At 41.3% G+C, this 22449-nt stretch overlaps 1 protein-coding gene across 1 annotated transcript in view; it reads right to left on the bottom strand.

Moving 5' to 3' along the window:
• The window catches only part of fgd5a (FYVE, RhoGEF and PH domain containing 5a), a 158118-nt gene that overhangs the window by 13380 nt on the left and 122289 nt on the right, over positions 1–22449 (bottom strand). The window contains 9 exon segments of the mRNA XM_034167182.1: positions 64–174; positions 176–202; positions 1177–1273; positions 4739–4818; positions 4903–4986; positions 12467–12535; positions 14330–14401; positions 14884–14942; positions 15243–15293. Coding sequence (XP_034023073.1) covers positions 64–174; positions 176–202; positions 1177–1273; positions 4739–4818; positions 4903–4986; positions 12467–12535; positions 14330–14401; positions 14884–14942; positions 15243–15293 — 650 coding nt within the window.

Genomic DNA, 22449 nt, shown 5'->3' with positions numbered 1-22449 from the left:
ACTCTTACAGCATGATTTCCTATCACCCAGTAATGAAGTAGCTTTTTTGTCGCTGTGTCTAACCTTGCCACAGGCATTGCAGTGGTGCCGTCTGAGCGTGAGGCTGAAGTCAGTGGTACAGTTCATACACATCATCACGTGCGACACCGGCACCAGCACCGGAGCAGCCTCACCCCAGAGCCATCCACAACTTTTCACGGGTCTGCGGTCACATACAGCATCAAACAAAATGTCATGACATAAGGTGTTAATCTGTCAAACAATACATACGATGGAGTGAAATTATGACTCTGGACTGTGGGAGGAAGCTGCAGCAGACCAGATTTTTTTTTTGGGGGGGGGGAGTGAATTTCAATCTGTGACTTTGCTGTGACGGTGATGTTGCTGCCTGCTTCGGTCCACACAATCAAGGTATCTTTAACAGAAGAATCTAGGCCTGGTCACACGGCACATGGCGATCGCTGAACAAAAGAAAAAAGTCACAAAGCCACAAATCATCGAGAAAACTAAGGAAACCGAAACTAACAAAAGAAAAACAACGAGAAACGCGACCTTGACACTTTGCAGCTGCAGCATCTGGTTGTCTTGACAACAGGTCTGTCTTCACTACAACAACGTGTGCGCGCACATTGCACATTGCAGCCAGAGACGGCTGCAACGTGCATAAATAGTTAAAGTAGTTGATCAAACGTTCTTGCAGCTGTTGTTTCTGTATGAAAACGTTGCTTTTTGTCTCACATTGACGAGTGACGTTCAGCTCATCAGATCTTTAGTTACTGATCCATTCAGATATCGTCAACGTTTCGTGCAAAAATGTCGGACTGGAAGGTTGGACCAAGTTGGACGACAATCAAATGGAACGCTGACGGTACGGGAACTACACAAACGATGAGTAACCGTTGAGACTGAAAACAAAACGGGATATGGATGAATTGAGGTTGTCTTCAGGATTTGTTCACATTTTTCAACAGTTTGAAAATTCTGATAAAGTGCCAGCGACAGGAACGAAGCTGGACGCCAGTTAAATGATGTCTCCGAAAGTCCAGATTTCTTGTTTCGTTTTGGCTTCGGTGTCATTCGTTAGTGCCGTGTGACCGGGGCTTAAAGGTATTTTGTGTGTGCGTGTGTTAAATTTGATATTAATTTTTCTCATGTTGCACTGCAAAAGTATCTTACCTCACTGCTAGCTCCACCAAATGTACAGAGTCCTGCAGCGTGGTCCGCTATGGCCCGACTCAACGTGTGGAACCAGTCCTCCCTCTCTGCCACCGAGCTGAACAAAACCGAACACAGACCATTATGCCAACAACTGTGACACTGCTCTTTGTGTGTACCAGAATTGTGCAAAACCACTTTTTAGTGTGGACCCTCATGTGTACCTATATTTGTATTTATCACATTTTGAAAGGATGGCCCAATGAGCATGCGTGTTTTTGAAGGGGGTTGGGTTTGCAGCATCCACCAGATTAGAGGTGCTCAAGTTCTTTCCTTCGACAGGCTGTAAATTTACCTGAATGTGGAATCAAATTATGATGTAATGTGAATTCCACACGTGTAGTACAATTGCATTATAATTCCATGTATTATAGCAATGCGTTGGTGCAGGCAGCAGAAGGCCTGGATTTCAAAGGACACACTGCCTTTATTCTCCCTGTACAATTATATCAAGAAGTGCAGCCAGCATAAAACGCATAAGAATCATTAAATGGATCCACACCACATCCACTGTGCAACCCCAAGAAAAAAAATGAGGAGTTGAAAGAATCACACACATTGAAATGTATTATATTGTTTGAGAAAACACTATAATTCTACAATAAAATTTGAAACAATAGAAACACAACATAATAATTTGTTTAACAATAACATCTCCATCGAATCCAATGGACACTGACCTTGTTTGAGCTTTGAAACCAAGCATTCAATACAGTCAAAAATTATTCCATTTATTAATCTTAATAGCTCAACAAATAATTTGTATCACTTTTTTACCAAAATTGGAAGCAACCTTTAATTTTTGACCCCTGTACAAACTGAAATTGACCTTTGTCTCCATTTTTGCTGTTTTTACCCCCATAGCATTCAGTCATAGATAGTCCAACTATACCTTTTGGAATTTTGTGATCAAATAATAGGTATGCCATTCAATATGATTTAGAACATTTTTTGTGACTCAAACTTTTTATTGAATTTTAAATTTTTTTCAAAACAAAACAACATCACAGACCTCAGATAGAACATCAAACCTTACAAAAAAAAACAAGGGTACAACTCCTTGCCTACTCATGATAGGTGCATACAAGACACGCATCAACAGTCTCTTCCGGGGTCTGCTTCTCCTTAGATTGTCTCTACATTGTCCCATGTAAGATTCAATGTCCACAGAAAATATTTCAGTTGACAATCCTTATAATGGACCGGTACCACCCACATCCTTTGTAGCACTCCAAACCAGAGTGCAGAAACATGCAGTAGGGCAGCACAGTCTCATTTGAACCCCTGCATGATATTGCGGGATTTGACCACTTCCGGGGACAGCCTGCCATTGCAACAACATAACACAGCATCACTTCACACGGAATCATGGTGTACTGTTTTGTTTTCCACTGCAATCACTGAAGCAGTCGCTAAAAGTGCAGTTTTTTTTCAGTTCCCAGTGGAGAAGGGAAGATGAGGCGAATGGGAGAGGTGGTGTCGGTAAGTTTTAGCCTGCACACCTAGCCAGAGTAGCTGCCTTCTCTCGCCTGCACAACCGCCTCAACGTGTTTGAGCTCCGGGTCATAAACAAACTGCAACACATGCCCACTTTCCACCTCATCATCACTTTTTCTTTGCATTTTCACTTTGTTTGCCATGTAATTTGTCCAAAAACTCAGAGAAAATGCCATGTTTCTGATGGGGACATACAAGGGCTGTCCCCAGAAGTATGATTATTGCGTCATATTTTAACCCTTTAATGCCCGCCCTTATACGAGACTGTGCTGCCCAATTCAGCTGCCCTGTAAGGAATAAAATCTTAAAAATGTGCTCCATTTCTCGTTATATTTCTCAGTTTCGTTTACTATATTGTGGGATACTCTCTCAAAAGCCGCAACTTTATTTAGTTCTGTAAGCCATTCTTGAAACACTGGGCCTTTCGACTCTTTCCACTTACATAATGTCATCTGTTTGTCAATCATTATACTGGTTTGAATCCAATTAGACAGAGATTATGTAATATGGGCCACAGGTTTAGTATTACATAATATGTAGAGACCAGGGACAAAATTATAGTTCACTCTTGTGATTTCTGTGATACTCTTGTGTATCTTTTTCCAAAATGTCTGGATCTTTGGATGTGACCGTAATGCATGAAGTACAGCAACTCCCCTTCACACCTCCAGAAGTCCAGTGTTTCCTTCAGAGCTAGCCGAAATAGTCTACTTGGATATCAGTAAAATCGATGAGGAATTTTAAATTGAATTAATCTTTTTTTATGGCCCTAGAGACTGTTTGGTGGTTCCAGCAATTTTATCCCATTCATTTTCTTCAAATTTAGTATTCAGATCTCTCTCCCACAATTTAATTCAAAACAGTGTTGGATAAAAAAACAAAACAAAACAACAACAACAATAAAAAAAACAGATTCATTCATAAGCGTAGAATCATAATGGGAAGCTCCATGTCCTATCCCTGCAATTCCTAAAATTTCCTTAATGAGGACCAGACCCTGGGGTAGTGTATGTGTAGAAACCAAAAGAAGTGACAAGTGCCTCAATTGAAGATATCTTTAGAATTAATTTTTTATAAGCTTGAACTGTTCAACCAGATTGTCAATTGATATAAGGACACCTTCTTAATAAAGGTCAACTAAAGTAGGAAGCCTCTTCCCCACCCATTCTTTCCATGTAGCTGATGATTTAGCGGAGTTTAGGATTGTCCCATAAACCAGAGGACAAGCTTAGAAACGGGCTAATTCTGAATATGCGAGACACTTTCTTCATAGACCTTGTAAATAAGAGATAACTGGGTGAGAAGGGGGCATTCTAGCTGTTAAGAACAGCAGTGGGGGTGTCCCGTCAAGATGAGGTGAACGTCGAGATGAGGTGCGTCGCGCTACTGCGCATGCACACATCGCTCTACCCCGGACTTGAAGACGTCACCCATCGAGATGACGTGCCTCGCGCAACTGCACGTGGAGATGATGTAACTCGCTCGACGTGCAACTGCGCATGCGCTTTTTTTTTTTTTACCGACAGTTTTTGTTTTATTAATTGTATTCACTGTATTTATAGCCTAGTAAGTAAACATTTCTTCTGTATTTACGTTAGTAGCATGTATGTACAGTATAGTATATTTTGCCTGTCGAAATAAACTAACTCCAGGTTTAAAAATACTTATCATTTTTATAGTGAGTAGATTTTAGACATTACTACATTGGATGAACAATTTATACATTTAATTGCCCATCAACATAAGCGAACTTCGTCAGGTAATTTTTTCAGTGCACACATATGCAGTTACGCGAGGAAACTTATCTTGACGACACAACTCATCTCGATGACACACCTCATCTCAACAGAACAGGGGAAAGAAACTACACAGAGATGATTCAAACATTTTTAAATTTTGACCCCCGTGTAATTCTTCATTGACTGTATACATTGTGTACCTAATGCATTAGCATATGAGTATATTTTTAACTGTGTAGTTGTACATTTTGCTGTATATTTCAGGGTTGTGGTGGACATATATTCACCTGGCAGAGAGTGTAATCGTGATATCGGACACCTCAATCTTAAGACAGTTCAGCACATTGTCCAGGATGGGCTTGCTCACCTGTTTGGGCACATAAGGGTGAAATAATTCATTCAACATACTACATATGTGGATATGAGCTTAAATAAAGAAAGGTTGCAATACCTTCATCCCAGACAAAGACAGGGTGTTTTTATGTCTGTACTTTCCGTCTTGCTGGGGGTAGGTGTAAAGCATAATGTCGTTCATCTGTCGCAGCGAAAGACAATGAGACAATTATGAGATGTTTGACTCGTCAAAATTAAAATAAATTACACATTCCAATATTTTTGGCTATTATGTGTGAAATTAATATGAACTACAGTAATTCATTTTGGGTCATAAAAATGTAAACTGTACCAACCCAAAACAGCCACAAGGTGGCAGTGTTGCCATGAGTGAAACGTGCAAGTGTAACTTTAACACCTCGTCTCTGGGCAGAGCAGTTTAAATAATTCCCTTACCTGGTACACACACACACACACACACACACACACACACACACACACACACATAATACACACACACACACACACACACACACACCACACACACACACACCACACACAACACACCGTGCTCCATGCCAGCACCCAGTTCTCATGTTTGCACACAAAAAGACATTAAAAAGTGTGTGTGTGTGTGTGTGTGTGTGTGTGTATGGGCCCATTGTGTTACCAAAGGCATTTGATGTTTGAGTGCACAAAAGACATGACATCATTGGTCACACCTAGTGTGTGCGCTCTAAACATCCGCTGGGCCTGTAAAGACGACATCCAGGAATCCTCCACCCTCTTCTGAGCTCCAGAACCCCCCCCACCCCGAAACACACCATACCACAACCACCACCACTGAGAGCCACAGCTGTGTGGAAACCAGCATCTTCACCACAACAACAACACAAACAGTTCCTAGTTCAATGACGGACTCATTGGAGACAAAACAGTGCGTGATCGCCAACCCTGAGGCCCGACTGCGACCTCTGGGCTGCAGCCACTGTGGGTCATCTGCTCCACCCTGTGCTGCTGATTTAAGCTCAGATTCCTTCCACAGAAATCCAACTGAGTGCCAAGAAACATCACAAATGACTTTCCCAGATCAGACATTGCATGTACCTACTTGACCTCCTGGCACAATGGACGTCTGCTCTTTTTCATAAGCAAAGATTTCATCAAACAGTAACCCTTCACCTCCTTCAGCTGCCTTTTTACCCTTACTGTCTCTGTATGTCCCACACTGACTGACTCTGTACTGGACGTACCAGTTACCCAGAGGTTTTATGAACAGATGGTTTGACGCTCAAATGGGGCAGCTCCAAATATCAGGCATCTTGGCAAGTGCCTGACTTTGCCTGACCCAAGTCAAGAGAGTTGGAACATGGGCAAGACCGGTGAATGAAGCCAGAGCACGCCCTGCCCCTCGCATCACCAAACAAGCTAAGGCTAACAGGCTAGCGTTGGTTCAGGTGTTCGATTAAGGCATATTTTTGTTGGGTGTGGGCAGGGGCAGATCCAGGATTTTGTAAGGAGGGAGGCAGAGTCGGCATGAATTGGTGTATGCATCTCAGTCGCGTTTCCCTAGGGGGCTCTAGGAGCATGCTACCCCACCCCCTCCCCACCCCCCCAGAAAATTTTGAATTTTTAGGTGTCATTTCCTGCATATTTCACCAGAAAATGCAATCACAGAGAAAACTTTACAACCTGTTTTTTTTTTTTTTTTCAGAGTGGCTATACGCCCAACCGTTGGTTCAATAAAGTTAATACATGAGCATATACGCCCAACCACAACCGACCAGTGAGCAGGCTTATAAGTTCACTTCCGGTTTCAATGAGGGGGAAAAAAGTGCATATTTTCTCGCTGGCTGCGGGAGGGTTCGCAGCCCGCGAAGGGGCTGTGATCTAAAGCGGTTCTGTTTGGCTCATCACACCCAGGGAACTGTGTCAAACTAACACTATCTTACAGGCAACAAGCAGCATTTTGTTCATAAAAACGGTTTAGTCGTTGTTAACAGGCTTCCGTTCAAAATGTTTATGAAGTTTGTCTGCTTTCATCCATTGCAGTGTTTTTTTCGCAGCAATTAAAGACGGCACCGTTAAATGTGTCAAACATACGCTGCTTTTCACGCCACAATACAGCCTTAAAAAGTGATGTAAAAAATGTAGTTTAGATGCACAAAACGTATCAAATAGACAATCACGGTTGGGCGAATAAGTTAAGATATGATATTTATCTGCCCAATGGTTGGGCGTGTAATGTTCAATATATGACTTACAGTGGGGTAAAAAAGTATTTAGTCAGCCCCTGATTGTGCAAGTTCTCCTACTTAGAAAGATGAGAGAGGTCTGTAATTTTCATCATAGGTACACTTCAACTATGAGACAAAATGAGAAAAAAAAATCCAGAAAATCACATTGTAGGATTTTTAAAGAATTTATTTGTAAATTATGGTGGAAAATAAGTATTTGGTCACCCACAAACAAGCAAGATTTCTGGCTCTCACAGACCTGTAACTTCTTCTTTAAAAAGCTTTTCTGTCCTCCACCTGTTACCTGTATTAATGGCACCTGTTTGAACTCGTTATCTGTATAAAAGACACCTATCCACAGTCTCAAACAGTCAGATTCCAAACTCAACCATGGCCAAGACCAAAGAGCTGTCGAAGGACACCAGGAAGAAAATTGTAGATGTGCACCAGGCTGGGAAGAGTGAATCTACAATAGTCAAGCAGGTTGGTGTGAATAAATCAACTGTGGGAGCAACTGTAAGAAAATGGAAGACATACAAGACCATTGACAATCTCCCTCAATCTTAGGCTCCACACAAGATGTCATCCAGTGGGGTCAAAATGATCATGAGAACGTGAACAAAAATCCCAGAACTACACGGAGGGACCTGATGAAGGATCTGCAGAGAGCTGGGACCAAAGTAACAAAGGCAAATCCTGCAGTGCCAGGCGTGTACCCCTGCTTAAGCAAGTACATGTCCAGGCCCGTCTGAAGTTTGCCAGAGAGCATATGGATGATCCAGAAGAGGTCAGATGAAACCAAAATAGAACTTTTTAGTAGAAACTCAACTAGTCATGTTTGGAGGAAGAAGAATGCTGAGCTGTATCCCAAGACCACCATACCTACTGTGAAGCATTGGGGTGGAAACGTCATGATTTGGGGCTGTTTTTCTAGAAAGGGGACAGGACGACTGATCTGTGTTAAGGGAAGAATGAACATGGCCATGTATTGTGAGATTTTAAGCCAAAACCTCCTTCCATCAGTGAGAGCACTGAAGATGCAATGTGGCTGGGTGTTTCATATCAAGCATTTCAAGGTCTTGGAGTGGCCAGTGGAGCCAGTCTCCAGACCTTAACCCCATAGAAAATCTGTGGAGGGAGTTGAAAGTCCATGTTGCCCAGTGACAGCCCCAAAACATCACTTCTCTAGAGGAGATCTGCATGGAGGAATGGGCCAAAATACCAGCTACAGTGTGTGCAAACCTGGTGAAGACTTACAGGAAATGTTTGACCTCTGTCATTGCCAACAAAGATTATGTTACAAAGTATTTAGTTGAACTTTTGTTATTGGCCAAATACTTATTTTCCACCTTAATTTACAAATAAATTCTTTAATAAACCTACGATGTGATTTCCTGGATTTCTTTTTCTCATTTTGTCTCTCATAGTTGAAGTGTACCTATGATGAAAACTACAGACCTCTCTCATCTTTCTACGTAGGAGAACTTGCACAATCAGGGGCTGACTAAATACTTTTTTACCCCACTGTATGTGCCCAACGGTTGGGCGAATAGCCTTTGCTTTTTTTTTATTAACTTGAACTTGTATTGGACGATCTTGAATGTGATGCTGTGACATTATGATAACAAGTAACAGAAAACATTTGAATTGTCTGGTTAAAATAATGAACAACCTTGCTATACTTTACTGAATCATGGTCTGGTACAAATTTATCTAGCCGAGTCACCTGTTGCTGATTAGCAGGTTTTTTTGGCCCATGGAAAGGTTGGGGTATGTCCCCCCCCAGCACACAGGTGTCACTCAAAGTGACCAAACCCCTAATTATTCACAACGTTATGGCTTAAAACAGCTTAAACTGATGGATTTGATAATAAATATTAAACAAATAAAATAAAACCTCAAAATCCACCCCAATGTAGTTTTCATTAGTGGTGAAACTAGCTCCAGAGATCAGTGCCATTTTTAGTATCAGGCTGTAAACATGTTATTATTGCTGTAAAGTTGGGGGGTTTTATCACAGGCGTCTATGGGGGAGTGACTCCCTTTTGGAGCCAGGGTCAAGTGGCCATATGGGGAACTGTAACATTCGGCACTTCCATGTTGGCTTCATTTTTCAGTAACTGAGGTTGGGGCTTGGTATGTCCTCCTTTTGTGTCTCCACATATGTCCAAGGCACTGACTGTAGAAAGATGGAGTTGCAACAGTGCTGCATCTCTCTGTCACTGTCGTGAGTGATGGCTTTCATCTTCAGTGTTCGTTAGATTCTTTAAAGGCCCATAAATTGGACCTAACCCCCTGACGCCATCCTCCTGAAGTGAGTGAATGGCAGTATAACCCTAATCGCCTCAAAGCATCATCTGCCGAGTCTCTTTAGACTCAGCTTGAGATCAGTCCTGTTTAGGAGTGGGAATAGGATCTAATGGAGAAAAATGAAAAAAATAAATATCTTTACTACCTTTATACTTGGATCGTCTGGAGCCAAAGTCATAAAAGTGGCTCGTCTGGATATGTGTCTGAAGCATAACTCAATGTGAGACAGTGCTGGCTGCACATGGAACAATAGTGTGCTTCTCTAGTCTGCGGTGTGTTTGTGTAACACCCCACCCGACCCAGACCTCCTCCTTCTCCTCCTTGCTTTCTGGCCTTCACCTTGCTGTCAGTCCCCTCCCAGTACACAGGAAGCCAGCATCCAGTGACCTACACCAAACATCCTGTAAGGAAGTGGGGCCCTGAAAAACAAGTCCTGAGAGGGGAGGAACGGAGAGGGAGGCCCTTACTAGAAGGGTGCGGTGCATGGTGGAGGTCTAACAGCCTTGGCCTCTTGCCCCCAACCACCCTCACCCGACCTCACCTACCTTGCAGACAGACCACCGCCCAGCATTCCTTGTGTTTTTTTGTTTTGTTTTGTTTTGTTTTTGCAGATCAAACATTTTTTGCACAAACACACAAAAATAGTTACTATACTGAAAGGTAAGCTGACATTCAAGTGCATCTAAAAGAAATTAGAATACTGCAAAAAGTGCAGTATTTTTTGTCAGGTATTTCAGAAAGGGAATTATATATATATATATATATATATATATATATATATATATATATATATATATATATATATATACAGATAGATAGATAGATTCATTACATATAAACTAAAGTGATAAAGTGATTCAAGCTGTTGCATTTTAATTTTGATAATTAAAGCCTGCAGCAAAAAAACAAAACAGAACAAAAAACAAAACAAAAAAAACCCCACAAAACCAAAACAAAAAAGACCTGAAAATGTGTATCTGAAAAGATTAGAATATTTCATAAAATAAATGAAAAAAAGTCACCTATAATACAAAAATGTGAAACTGCTGAAACATGTTCATTTATGCATGCAACACTAGGTTGGGGTTTCTTTTGAATGAGTTACTTTGTCAGTGTGTCGTGGCGTGGAGGTGCTGCTGAGGTGTTGTGAAAGCCCAGGTTACTTTGATAGCAGCCTTCAGCTCTTCTGTATTGTTGTGTCTGGTGTCTCATCTTCCTCTTGACCATACCCCATAGAGCAGGGGCGGGGAACTTGTTCCAGAAAGGGCCAAGAGGGTGCCCTTGGCCCTTTCTGGAACAAGTTCCCTGCCCCTGCCATAGAGAATCGATGGACATTGCCTGTGGGGCCAATCAAGTACAGTAATACCAGTGTCAACAAACCAGTTACTTCTAGTTTTGGCACTGTGGGCAGGTGCCAAATCCTGCTGGAAATGTAAATCGACATCTCCATAAAGCCTGTCAGCAGATAGAAGCATAAAGTGCTCTAAAATCTCCTTTTCCTGGCAAATCTGTGTGTTGTCACTGTTGTTCAATCACGCTTTTCCTTTTCAGTCAACTTTCCATGGATATTTTTCAATACGGCACAAACAGGCAGTCCTTTCAACAAGGACCTTCTGTGGCTTACCCTCCTTCTGGACGGTGTTAGTGAGTGTCTTGTGGACAACTGTCAAGTCAGTAGTCTTCTCCATTAGGCATGTGGAGACTGATCGATACAAATCAGCATCTAGATACAAACGTGCGCGATGCGAGTGTATCGATTCATTCAGTGTACATCGATTCAGTCGATGGGTGAAATCGTGATGCATTGCTCGCTGCGTGCTTGCATTGATTTTTTTTTCCCGAGGTACACTGAATGCACCATCACTGCTTCGCATTTTGTTTTGAACATGGACGGAAGCCTGAAAGCACATTTCTACTGCAACAAGAACAGCTGCAAGCAGTTAACGCACCTAAAACATTTAAATCATGCGTTTGGAGATACTTGGCATTTTTAAGAAAGATGGGAAACTTGACAAGATGCAGGTTGTTTGTGAAGAATGGTGTGCTGCCAAATGGTATCAACATGGCCGCAGATTGAAAACTGAGCTCCAGCAAAACTGGTAAGAAAGCATATCCATTAACTTTTGCCAACGCGGTACTCTGTCAGTGAGTGACTCACTTTGTCCTCATTGAGAGTGATGTTGTCTTACTGTTTAAGTTCTGACAGTGTGATCAAACAGGTTCCACATATGAGGGAACTGATTCCTGTTCCTTAATGTTGAATCTGGTCAATTTGATGCTTATAAGGAGTAAAATAAATCCTCTGCCTCTAGTAGAATTAGAAGAAGAAGAATACCATAGTACCATACTGAATTGCAGCTTATTTTCTATTTAAGTTTTTGGCATAATTTTTTTTGCATCATGTTAAATCGCATAGTATTGCAACAAATTGCATCGTATCACATTGTGAGGAATTGAATCGCCATCAAATACATATCAAATCACATGAAATTGGGAACAGGGGTGAATCGTATCGCATCATATCATCAGTATCATCATGTATTGCGATATATGTCGTATTGCTTGTAGTGTATCGAATCGTTTTCAGTGATGAGATTCACATGCCTGTTCTCCATGATTGTGGTTATGTATAGTGAACTGATTCACAGATTCACAGTACTTTTACCGCATAAATAGTGACTTACTCAAACTTTAAATTAAATATTCTAATATTTTGTGATTTTTTTGGAACTGTAGGCTGTAATTATCAAAATAAAAAACAAAAGTATAACACAATGTTAAAATACCCTCAGCTGTATGAGAATAAAAATGGGAAACAGAATGTGACCTTTTGACCTTTAAAAATAGGTCAAGGTTAGCCATTTTTGAACTTGTCCAAAGTCTATGTCCCAAGAATGTTCCCTGTAAATTTGAACACCCTGGCAGTAATAGGACTGGACATATGCTGAGCACAGACAAACGGATGGATGGACAGATGGACCCAAGGCTTTCTTAATACCCGACGGCCACATTTTGGCCTTGGGCAATAAAATGCTTGAAACATTTTAGTTTTTACGTAATGAGATATTTAAAAATTCACTTTTTGAGATATCTGACAAAAAATATTGAACTTTTTTTAAGTGGTAGACGTCTTACCAGAAACAGGTGCCTGGGCTGACGGCTTTTTCTTGAGACTTTCATGAGTGTGCCTTCTTTGACAAACATCTGACAAAAGCAACAGTAGAGAGACACAAGAAGGAGACTAGTGAGGGAAGCCACTGAAACACCTGTGACAACTAAAGAAGTGAGAGACTTTGGTGGCTTTGACTAGAGAAATTGTGTAAAGTGCTGCAACTTTTGTCTGTTATACAGTTTCATTGTGCAGTGGTCCAGAGAAGGATTTTCGTAAAAAGAAGATGTGAAATTTCAGATGCAATTTGCCAACCAAAAGGCACATAGAAGAAGCTGAGATATGATCCGTTTCTTGTACAGTATTCCACTGTGGTGGTGTGCAAAATTACATAAACTGTGTCCAGTGTGGATTAAATGCAAACAGATTGAAGTGAATATGGATTCCACTCAAACTGTTTCAAATCAAGATGGATTAAAGTCAAGCAGTTTGGAGCCAATGTGGTTTATATTCAAGACGTTTGCAGCCCATGTGGATTAAAATGAAGTAGTTTGGAGCCAATATGGGTTAATGTCAAGCAGTTTGGAGCCAATATGGATTATATTCAAGAATCTTGCAGCCCATGTGGATTAAAATCAAGCAGTTTGGAGCCATTATGGATTAAAGTCAAGCAGTTTGGAGCCAATATGGATTATATTCAAGAATCATACAGCCAATATGGATTAAAGTCAAGCAGTTTGCAGCCAATATGGATTATATTCAAGAATCTTGCAGCCCATGTGGATTAAAATCAAGCAGTTTGGAGCCAATATGGATTAAAGTCAAGCAGTTTGGAGCCAATATGGATTAAAGTCAAGCAGTTTGGAGCCAATATGGATTATATTCAAGAATCATACAGCCAATATGGATTAAAGTCAAGCAGTTTGCAGCCAATATGGATTATATTCAAGAATCTTGCAGCCCATGTGGATTAAAATCAAGCAGTTTGGAGCCAATATGGATTAAAGTCAAGCAGTTTGCAGCCAATATGGATTATATTCAAGAATCTTGCAGCCCATGTGGATTAAAATCAAGCAGTTTGGAGCCAATATGCATTAAAGTCAAGCAGTTTGGAGCCAATATGGATTATATTCAAGAATCCTGTAGCCAATATGGATTAAAGTCAAGAGGTTTGGAGCCATTATGGATTATATTCAAGAATCCTGCAGCCAATATGGATTAAAGTCAAGAAGTTTGCAGCCCATGTGGATTAAAATCAAGTAGTTTGGAGCCAATATTGATTAAAGTCAAGCAGTTTGGAGCCAATGTGGATTATATTCAAGACGTTTGCAGCCCATGTGGATTAAAATCAAGTAGTTTGGACCCAATATGGATTAAAGTCAAGCAGTTTGGAGAAAATATGGATTATATTCAAGAATCCTGCAGCCAATATGGATTAAAGTCAAGCAGTTTGGAGCCAATGTGGATTATATTCAAACACGTTGCAGCCCATGTGAATTAAATTGAAGCAGTAGAGCCAATATGGATTAAACTCAAGCAGTGGGAAGACAATATAGCAGTTTTGAGCCAATATAGATTAAACTCAAGCCGTTTGGAGCCAATATGGATTCAACTCAAGCAGCTTGGAGCCAATATGATTAAATTCAAATAGTTTGGAGCTAGGGTGGATTAAAGTCAAGCAGTTTGGAGCCAATACGGATTAAACTCAAGCAGTTTAGAACCAATAGCAATATGGATTAAATATGGCTGAAGGGTTGTGCATTAGTCAAGCGTAAAGTAGTTCATATTTAGAAAAAAATAATCACTTATTGAAACCACACAGAACCAATTAACTGAACAAATGAAAAGTAGAAACAAAGTTAATGTTTTACAATAAAGAGAGGACACACCCTTCCAGGTTTCAGGAGGTCCCTCTTTCCTCTCACGCTGTATTCTATGTGGACCAACCGTAGCAGGTTTTCCTGAGAAAGAAAGATGGAGGAGGATTATCCAGTGATAGACTGAAGGAGAAAGAGAATGAAATGGCTCAGAGATATGGAAGAAAAAGGGTTATGAAGCTGAAACCTCAGCGACAAGTAGAGTGTGGACACACTGGGGGGCAGAGGGCACAACTATCTCCAAGAACGTTTTTAAGGAGGGTATAAATCCACCCATGCACTGCACTCTTAATGATACGCCTGGGACCTTCTGATGACATCATCATCACTCGCGGTTGGACTAATTACTTGGTTTTGGAGGATGGAGCCACAGAGAGACAGACTTCCCCCTTCAAAGCAGCAGGAGGTCATATTTAGAACACTGGAAAACTCTAGCTAAATTCTTCATGCTTGATCTCTATCTGAAGATGATTTCATTGCAAAGCAGATGGCAGATTCAACATGTCAAATATCAGCAGGATAATTAGGCTGAATATAAACACAGGGTGTGTCCAGGCTGAACTCACCCCCTGTTTCAGATTGTCATTGGCCTGGTCTGCCACCTCAGACACAATCACCAAGGCAGCTGCAACACAAACAGAGCGAGAGAGAGACAGACAGACAGACGGAACCGTTTATTCAGAGGAATGAAGTGAAGACATAATCTCTGACTCTATCGCTAAGACTGGGTGTTTGACTGCTTCAGCAAAAACGATAAATAAACGACAAATGGATTTCTACAGCATAGTGTTTTTCCATTTAATGCAGACAAAGTGCTTTACAGCGATGCCTCACATTCATCCAGCTACACACTGAAGTCAGTGCTGCCATGCATGGTGCTTTTTACACTAAGCTGAGAAAATTCTAACTTTCCTATTATCCTTACCTTGTGTATCCTCATACTCTTTTGAATCAGGAGAGAGGTTGTTCAAATAATCTGGAAAATACATAGAAAAATCAAGGAATGAGAATGCAGCAAACCCATGTTTATAATTAAATTCTGCTCCAGGTAAAATCAATTTTTATAAATTAGTGTAAAATATTCCAGTGATCACAACAATCACTGTGCTTATCCTTCACCCTAATTATACTGTAGAATATGACTGTTATTTGTACTGTACATACATTTTGAGAATGTCACACTTATTTTGTTGTTCAAATCAATAAAGAACTTTTAAAAATGTGTTACAACTTCTCATATAAATAGGGTATTCACATACAGTAATAGCTGGTCTTCACAAATTAAGTTCTGGAGAGAGTTAAGCAGTGGTGGGCACAGTTCCACTAATCCACTAACCGCTAATTATCGAAGATAATGTTTTTATTATCGGATTAGCTTTTCAGATAACTTTAAAAAACATTATCTGGCTAATTATCTTCCGATAAATTTTGGTCTGATAATTTTTAGGCTGCTAACATATTTTTGCAGACGTGGTAAATAAAGCTGAATAGTTACAAACATTTATGAAATCTAAAATCAGTTGAGTACCTACCTGTTAAATGTTTTGTAGTAGATGCGCAGTTCTATCCTCTGTAAACAGAGAAGAGCTGGTTGTAAAAGAAACCACTCTATCCTCTGCAGGCAAAGGAGAACTGCTCACAGAAAAGAAAAAAGCTCATTTCTTTAGACCCCATAGTGATGCGCTGGCAATATCACCCAAGTCATCCAGAAGCATACAGTTTTAACTTATGGTTGAAATTTTAACCAAATTAATTTCGGACAAGTTATTTAAATTAACGTTGTGTCAAAAAGTGAAAATATCAGATATATGTTTTAGTTTTACAGTAATGCACTAATTGTGAAGCTTTTAGTGTGGCGATACTGTGCCCAGTGTATTATGGGTATCTCAGTACATTCATGAAAGAAGAAATGTATTTGAGACGCGCTGATCAGGCTCCACATGGACAACAGCATTAAATCCTTGGTATATTGGGCCTAAAACTCTTGTGAATATATTCTCTGGGTTTGTTGTTATTGTGTTTGTTTTATGTAAAAATGCCAGAAGAAGCTCAGGTTGCTCCTCCATTATTTTCAAATGGAATCATTGCAATGGATTCCTGTTTGCTATTTAGAGTCCTGCTTATGTCAAACACTTTCTGCCATCTTTGTTCCAGAGTGTGTGTGTGTGTGTGTGTATATATATATATATATATATATATATATATATATATATATATACAAGGTCTATTAGAAGAGTAAAGTATGTCCCTTCGGCTGCTCCCTTGTTTGCACTCGGGGTCGCCACAGCAAATGGTGGATCTGCATGTTGATTTGGCACAGGTTTTACGCCGGATGCCCTTCCTGACGCAACTCCACATTACATGGAGAAATGTGGCAGGGGTGGGATTTGAACCCAGAACCTTCCGAACTGAAACCAAGCGCATTAACCACTTAGAAGAGTATCCGACCTTATTATTTTTTCAAAAACCATATGGATTTGAATCACGTGTGATTGTGTCAGACAAGCTTGAACCCTCGTGCGCATGCGTGAGTTTTTCAAACCTGTCGGTTGTGTCATTCGCTGGACATCAACCATTTTCCAGCAGATTTCACTTTTAACAAGAGATTTTGTCATGGAAAGCCGAGCGGAGGCTTCGCGCGTCACAATGGATTCGCTACTGGAGCGAGACAAAACCACCTCCGTTTGGTCTCACAGGACGGCTTTGAGATGGCATTCAGACAGCTGTCGGTGGTTTTTCCATCAAGTGATTATCCAAGAAATTGTGGATGTGCCTGGACATGCCAGAACATGTCCCGTGAGGCTTCATCACGGCGTTGCTGTGCGCCATGCAGCACCGCCGCGAAACGCGGAATTCCTCCGCACGTCTGTCTCAATGTGCCGAAAAAGTGCTGATGTCCACATCTTTTCACAATTCCTGTGCTAGTCAGACGACGTCCCGGATAAAACACAGCGTCCAGTTTGGAAATGAACAGCACATTCCACTGTTACAGGAGTTTTTGTCATGGAAAGAGGAGCGGAGGCTTCGCGCGTCGCGGCGGTGCAGCATGGTGCACAGCAACGCCGTGATGAAGCCTCACGGGACATGTTCTGGCATGACATGTTCTGGCAAAAAATGATAGGCTGTTCATCAGGATGATCAAAGACAGTCTGGAGTTACCTGTAAGTGCTGTGACAGTTAGAAGACGCCTGTGTGAAGCTAATTTATTTGCAAGAATCCCCCGCAAAGTCCCTCTGTTAAATAAAAGACATGTGCAGAAGAGGTTACAATTTGCCAAAGAACACATCAACTGGCCTAAAGAGAAATGGAGGAATATTTTGTGGACTAATGAGAGTAAAATTGTTCTTTTTGGGTCCAAGGGCCACAGACAGTTTGTGAGACGACCCCCAAACTCTGAATTCAAGCCACAGTTCACAGTGAAGACAGTGAAGCATGGTGGTGCAAGCATCATGATATGGGCATGTTTCTCCTACTATAGTGTTGGGCCTATATATCGCATATTAGGTATCATGGATCAGTTTGGATATGTCAAAATACTTGAAGAGGTCATGTTGCCTTATGCTGAAGAGGACATGCCCTTGAAATGGATGTTTCAACAAGACAATGACCCCAAGCACACTAGTAAACGAGCAAAATCTTGGTTCCAAACCAACAAAATTAAAGCCTCGCAGATTTGAAGAAATCATGAAAAACTGTGGCTATACGAGGTCTGTCCAAAAAGTATCGGACCTTTTTATTTTTTGCAAAAAACATATGGATTTGAATCACGTGTGATTGCATCAGTCAAGCTTGAACCTTCGTGCGCATGCGTGAGTTTTTCACGCCTGTCGGTTGCATCATTCGCCTGTGAGCAGGCTTTGTGTGAGCAGTGGTCCACCCCTCTCGTCGGATTTTTATTGCAAATAAATGTCTGAACGATTTGGAGCTTTGCTGCATCAAATTTTTCCAGAAACTGTGAGAGACCTCCAGCTGGACACCATTCGGAAAATTTAGATGGCTTTCAGAGAAGATTTTATGGGGATTACACAGATTAAGGAGTGCTCCAGCTGGTTTAAAGTCCGCCCACAGTGTCTGAGAGAGCGGCGCGCTCCGACCGCCGATCGACAGGCTCAAACCCCGCTCAAACAACCAGATAATTTCCAACGTGAAGGCTTTGTTGATCCGGGACGTCGTCTAACTTTCACAAAAAAGGCAGAAGGCATGGACATCAGCACTTTTTCGGCACATTCTACTGTTACAGGAGTTTTTTTCATGGAAAGAGAAGCAGAGGATTGCGCCACCATGCCGCTCATGGCGCGGGACAAAACCACCTCCATGTTGGTCTCACAGGACAGCTTTCAGGTGGCTTTCAGACAGCTCCCGGTTGCTTTTCAGTCGTGTGAGTATCCGAGAAATTGTGCATGAGCTGGACATGCCCCAACATGTCCTGTGAGGCTTCATCACGGCGGTGCTTTGCGCCATGAGGCTCCGCCGCGACGTGCGGAGTTCCTCCGCAAATCTGTCTCAATGTGCCGAAAAAGTGCTGATGTCCACGTCTTCCGCAATTCCTGTGCTAGTCATACGACATACCGGATCAAGACAGCGTCCAGTTTAGAAATGAACAGCACATTCCACTGTTACAGGAGTTTTTGTCATGGAAAGAGGAGCGGAGGAACTCCGCACGTTGCGGCAGAGCCGCATGGCACAAAGCAATGCCGTGACAAAGCCTCACAGGACATGTTGGGGCATGTCCAGCTCATGCACAATTTCTCGGATACTCACACGACTGAAAAGCAACCGGATGCCATCTGAGCCATCTGAAAGCCGTCCTGTGAGACCAACACGGAGGTGGTTTTGTCCCGCTCCATGAGTGGTATGGTGGCGCAATCCTCCGCTTCTCTTTCTAATTCAGTTTGTGTTTATTAAATTCCACGCATCTTAAACGTAGCAGACACGGATTATCTGGAATTTTGTTTTGGCAAGTTTTTATGGTCTCTACTACCATCTACTGGCCAGTAGTGTTTATGGCAGCATTCACCCTAAAGCTGGGCAGGTACTGTACAATATTTTCCATCACTGTACTCGGCTTCAGCTCAAACTGTGCAACAAAACCGCACGGTGTAAAAGTTCAGAGTGCACAATTTATGTTCTCACACTATATGGCTCGATGCTCTGATGCGATCTGACTGCTCACATTGTACGTTCAAAAACCACACATCAGACTCGTCTTTCCAGAAGCAAAATGTTTCAAACTTTATTTACATTTCTTATTTTTACAAAAACTATCAATGGGAGACATCAAAGTTAAAAAAAAACAAAAACAATACAAGACTTTAGATGAGTTGAAGAAAGGGGGGAAAAGAAACAGAAACTGCTCTCCCAAAGAGATGATCAGTGTTTATGCTCTCCAATTCCGCATCGGTGTTTGCACATGCACAGTGTGAGAGGTTGGACACTTGTAGCGCTTCAGCAGCGGGATACCCTCATGATGGCCAACCAGAATATCAAACAGGTTTGATTTTCATCCGACCATACGATTGCTGATCAGGAGGTGGTTGTGAGAGGTGAAATGCAGCTTGTTACTCCATGTATACTACACGATGCAGGACGCGTGATTAAGCTGAAACTCAGCGTGATCCAAAAATTTTTCGCATTGTGAAAAATAAGATGAAAAAGGGCCAAAACTCACACAGTGTAAGCCCAGTTTAAGTACTGAGCATCTGGGCACCAGTAGATCATGGCAGTGTTCTATTTATTTTGACACCGGTTATATCAGACGGTTATCTAATTACAACTTGGCTTTTTTAATGCCTTTTTTTTTTACAAATAAAAAATGACATATTTTTACAAAAGCACATTTATCTGTAAACACCAACACACGACACACCTCACATTAATGTGGTGGTTTACATAGAATGAATGAGTCAACCAATCAGTGTTAGCGGAGGCACATTTTACCCATAATCCTTTAGCATATGTCTGTGTTTGTTACCGAACTTCAGAATTAGTGCAGTATTCAACATTAAATGATATGTATGTTATATTTTAACTTTGTACAAATGACAGAATTGACATTAATGGAGTTATTCTATCAGTATTCATTTTATTTATAAACCAAACCATAAGTCAGCACTGCTTTATTTTCTAAGACCTCTGCCTTACGCCAATGCTGTTATTGAGTAAAGAGTTGAGCTTCACTGTTGGAAGCTATGCAATACACAGGAGCTTCCAGCAGTGGGCAGGGTGCTCAAAGACAGAAGTGCCGACTCATTGTTTGGGTCTATAGTCGCCTTTGATGCTACCAGAAGCAATCTTGGTGTTAAAACTCAAAATCAGCTTGTTAGTAGTTGCAAGTGTACTGGAGACAATACTGGAAGTTATCGGTTATCTGTAGCTTTCCTTAAATTTTTAGGTGGTTTATCGGTTTAGCTTTCTAAAAGATAACTTTTCAGTTAGCTGATTATCTGTTATCAAAGCTAATTTTTTGGTTAGCTGTGCCCACCACTGGAGTTAAGGCTTAATTTTGCTGAATGTTAAATATGTATACAGAAACAGGCGGAGTTTTCTGCCTGCACTCTGTGTACGTGATATCTGTATTTGTGTCCATTTTCTGAAGTTTTCAAATATGAACAAATCTGAGCAATATCACCTAAAATTGTGGGTGCAGTGTAGTTAAGCTTCATGCAAGACACAATGCAAAAACTAAAGGAAATGGTAAAGCCTGTGATCAATCATAGAATATTTTGATATATTAATAAATTGAATATTATATATACAGTGAGGAAAATAAGTATTTGAACACCCTGCAATTTTGCAAGTTCTCCCACTTAGAAATCATGGAGGGGTCTGAAATTTTCATCTTAAGTGCATGTCCAATGTGAGAGACATAATCCCCAAAAAATAAATAAATAAACAAAATAAATCCGGAAATCACAATGTATGATTTTTTAATAATTTATTTGTATGTTACTGCTGCAAATAAGTATTTCAACACCTGTGAAAATCAATGTTAATATTTGGTACAGTAGCCTTTGTTTGCAATTCCAGAGGTCAAACATTTCCTGTAGTTTTTCACCAGGTTTGCACACACTGCAGCAGGGATTTTGGCCCATTCCTCCACATAGATCTTCTCTAGATCAGCCAGGTTACTGGGCTGTTGCTGAGAAACATGGAGTTTGAGCTCCCTCCAAAAATTTTCTATTGGGTTTGGGTCTGGAGACTGGCTAGGCCACTCCAGAACCTTGATATGCTTCTTACGGAGCCACTCCTTGGTTATCCTGGCTGTGTGTTTCAGGTCATTATCATGTTTGAAGACCCATCCACGACCCATCTTCAATGCTCTAACTGAGGGAAGGAGGTTGTTCCCCAAAATCTCGCAATACATGGCCCCGGTCATCCTCTCCTTAACACACCCCCAAAGCATGATGCGTCCACCCCCATGCTTCACAGTAGGGATGGTGTTTTTGGGATGGTACTCAGCATTCTTCTTCCTCCAAACACGGCGAGTGGAATTAAGACCAAAAGGTTCTATTTTGGTCTCATCTGACCACATAACTTTCTCCCATGACTCCTCTGGATCATCCAAATGTCATGGGTAAACGTAAGATGGGCCTGGACGTGTGCTGATTTAAGCAGGGGAACCTTCCATGCAATGCATGATTTTAACCCATGACGTCTTGGTGTATTACCCACAGTAACCTTGGAAACAGTGGTGACAGCTCTCTTCAGGTCATTGACCAGCTCCCCCCGCGCAGTTCTGGGCTGATTCCTCACCTTTTTAGGATCACTGATACGCCACGAGGTGGGATCTTGCATGGAGCCCCAGTCCGAGGGAGAGTGACAGTCATGTTTAGCTTTTTCCATTTTCTAATAATTGCTCCAACAGTTGATCTTTTTTCACCAAGCTGCTTGGAAATTGCCCCGTAGCCCTTTCCAGCCTTGTGGAGGTCTACAATCTTGTCTCTGGTGTCTTTGGACAGCTCTTTGGTCTTAGCCATGTTAGTAGTTGGAGTCTTACTGATTGTGTGGGGTGGACAGGTGTCTTTATGCAGCTAACGACCTCAAATAGGTGCTTCTAATTTGGAATAATAAGTGGAGTGGAGGTGGACTTTTTAGAGGTGGACTAACAGGTCTTTGAGGGCCAGAATTCTTGC

Source organism: Thalassophryne amazonica, chromosome 3, assembly GCF_902500255.1.
Source record: "Thalassophryne amazonica chromosome 3, fThaAma1.1, whole genome shotgun sequence".
NCBI lineage: Eukaryota > Metazoa > Chordata > Actinopteri > Batrachoidiformes > Batrachoididae > Thalassophryne > Thalassophryne amazonica.
Note: the sequence above shows the minus strand (reverse complement) of the source record. Positions and strands in the feature narration are given on the sequence as shown.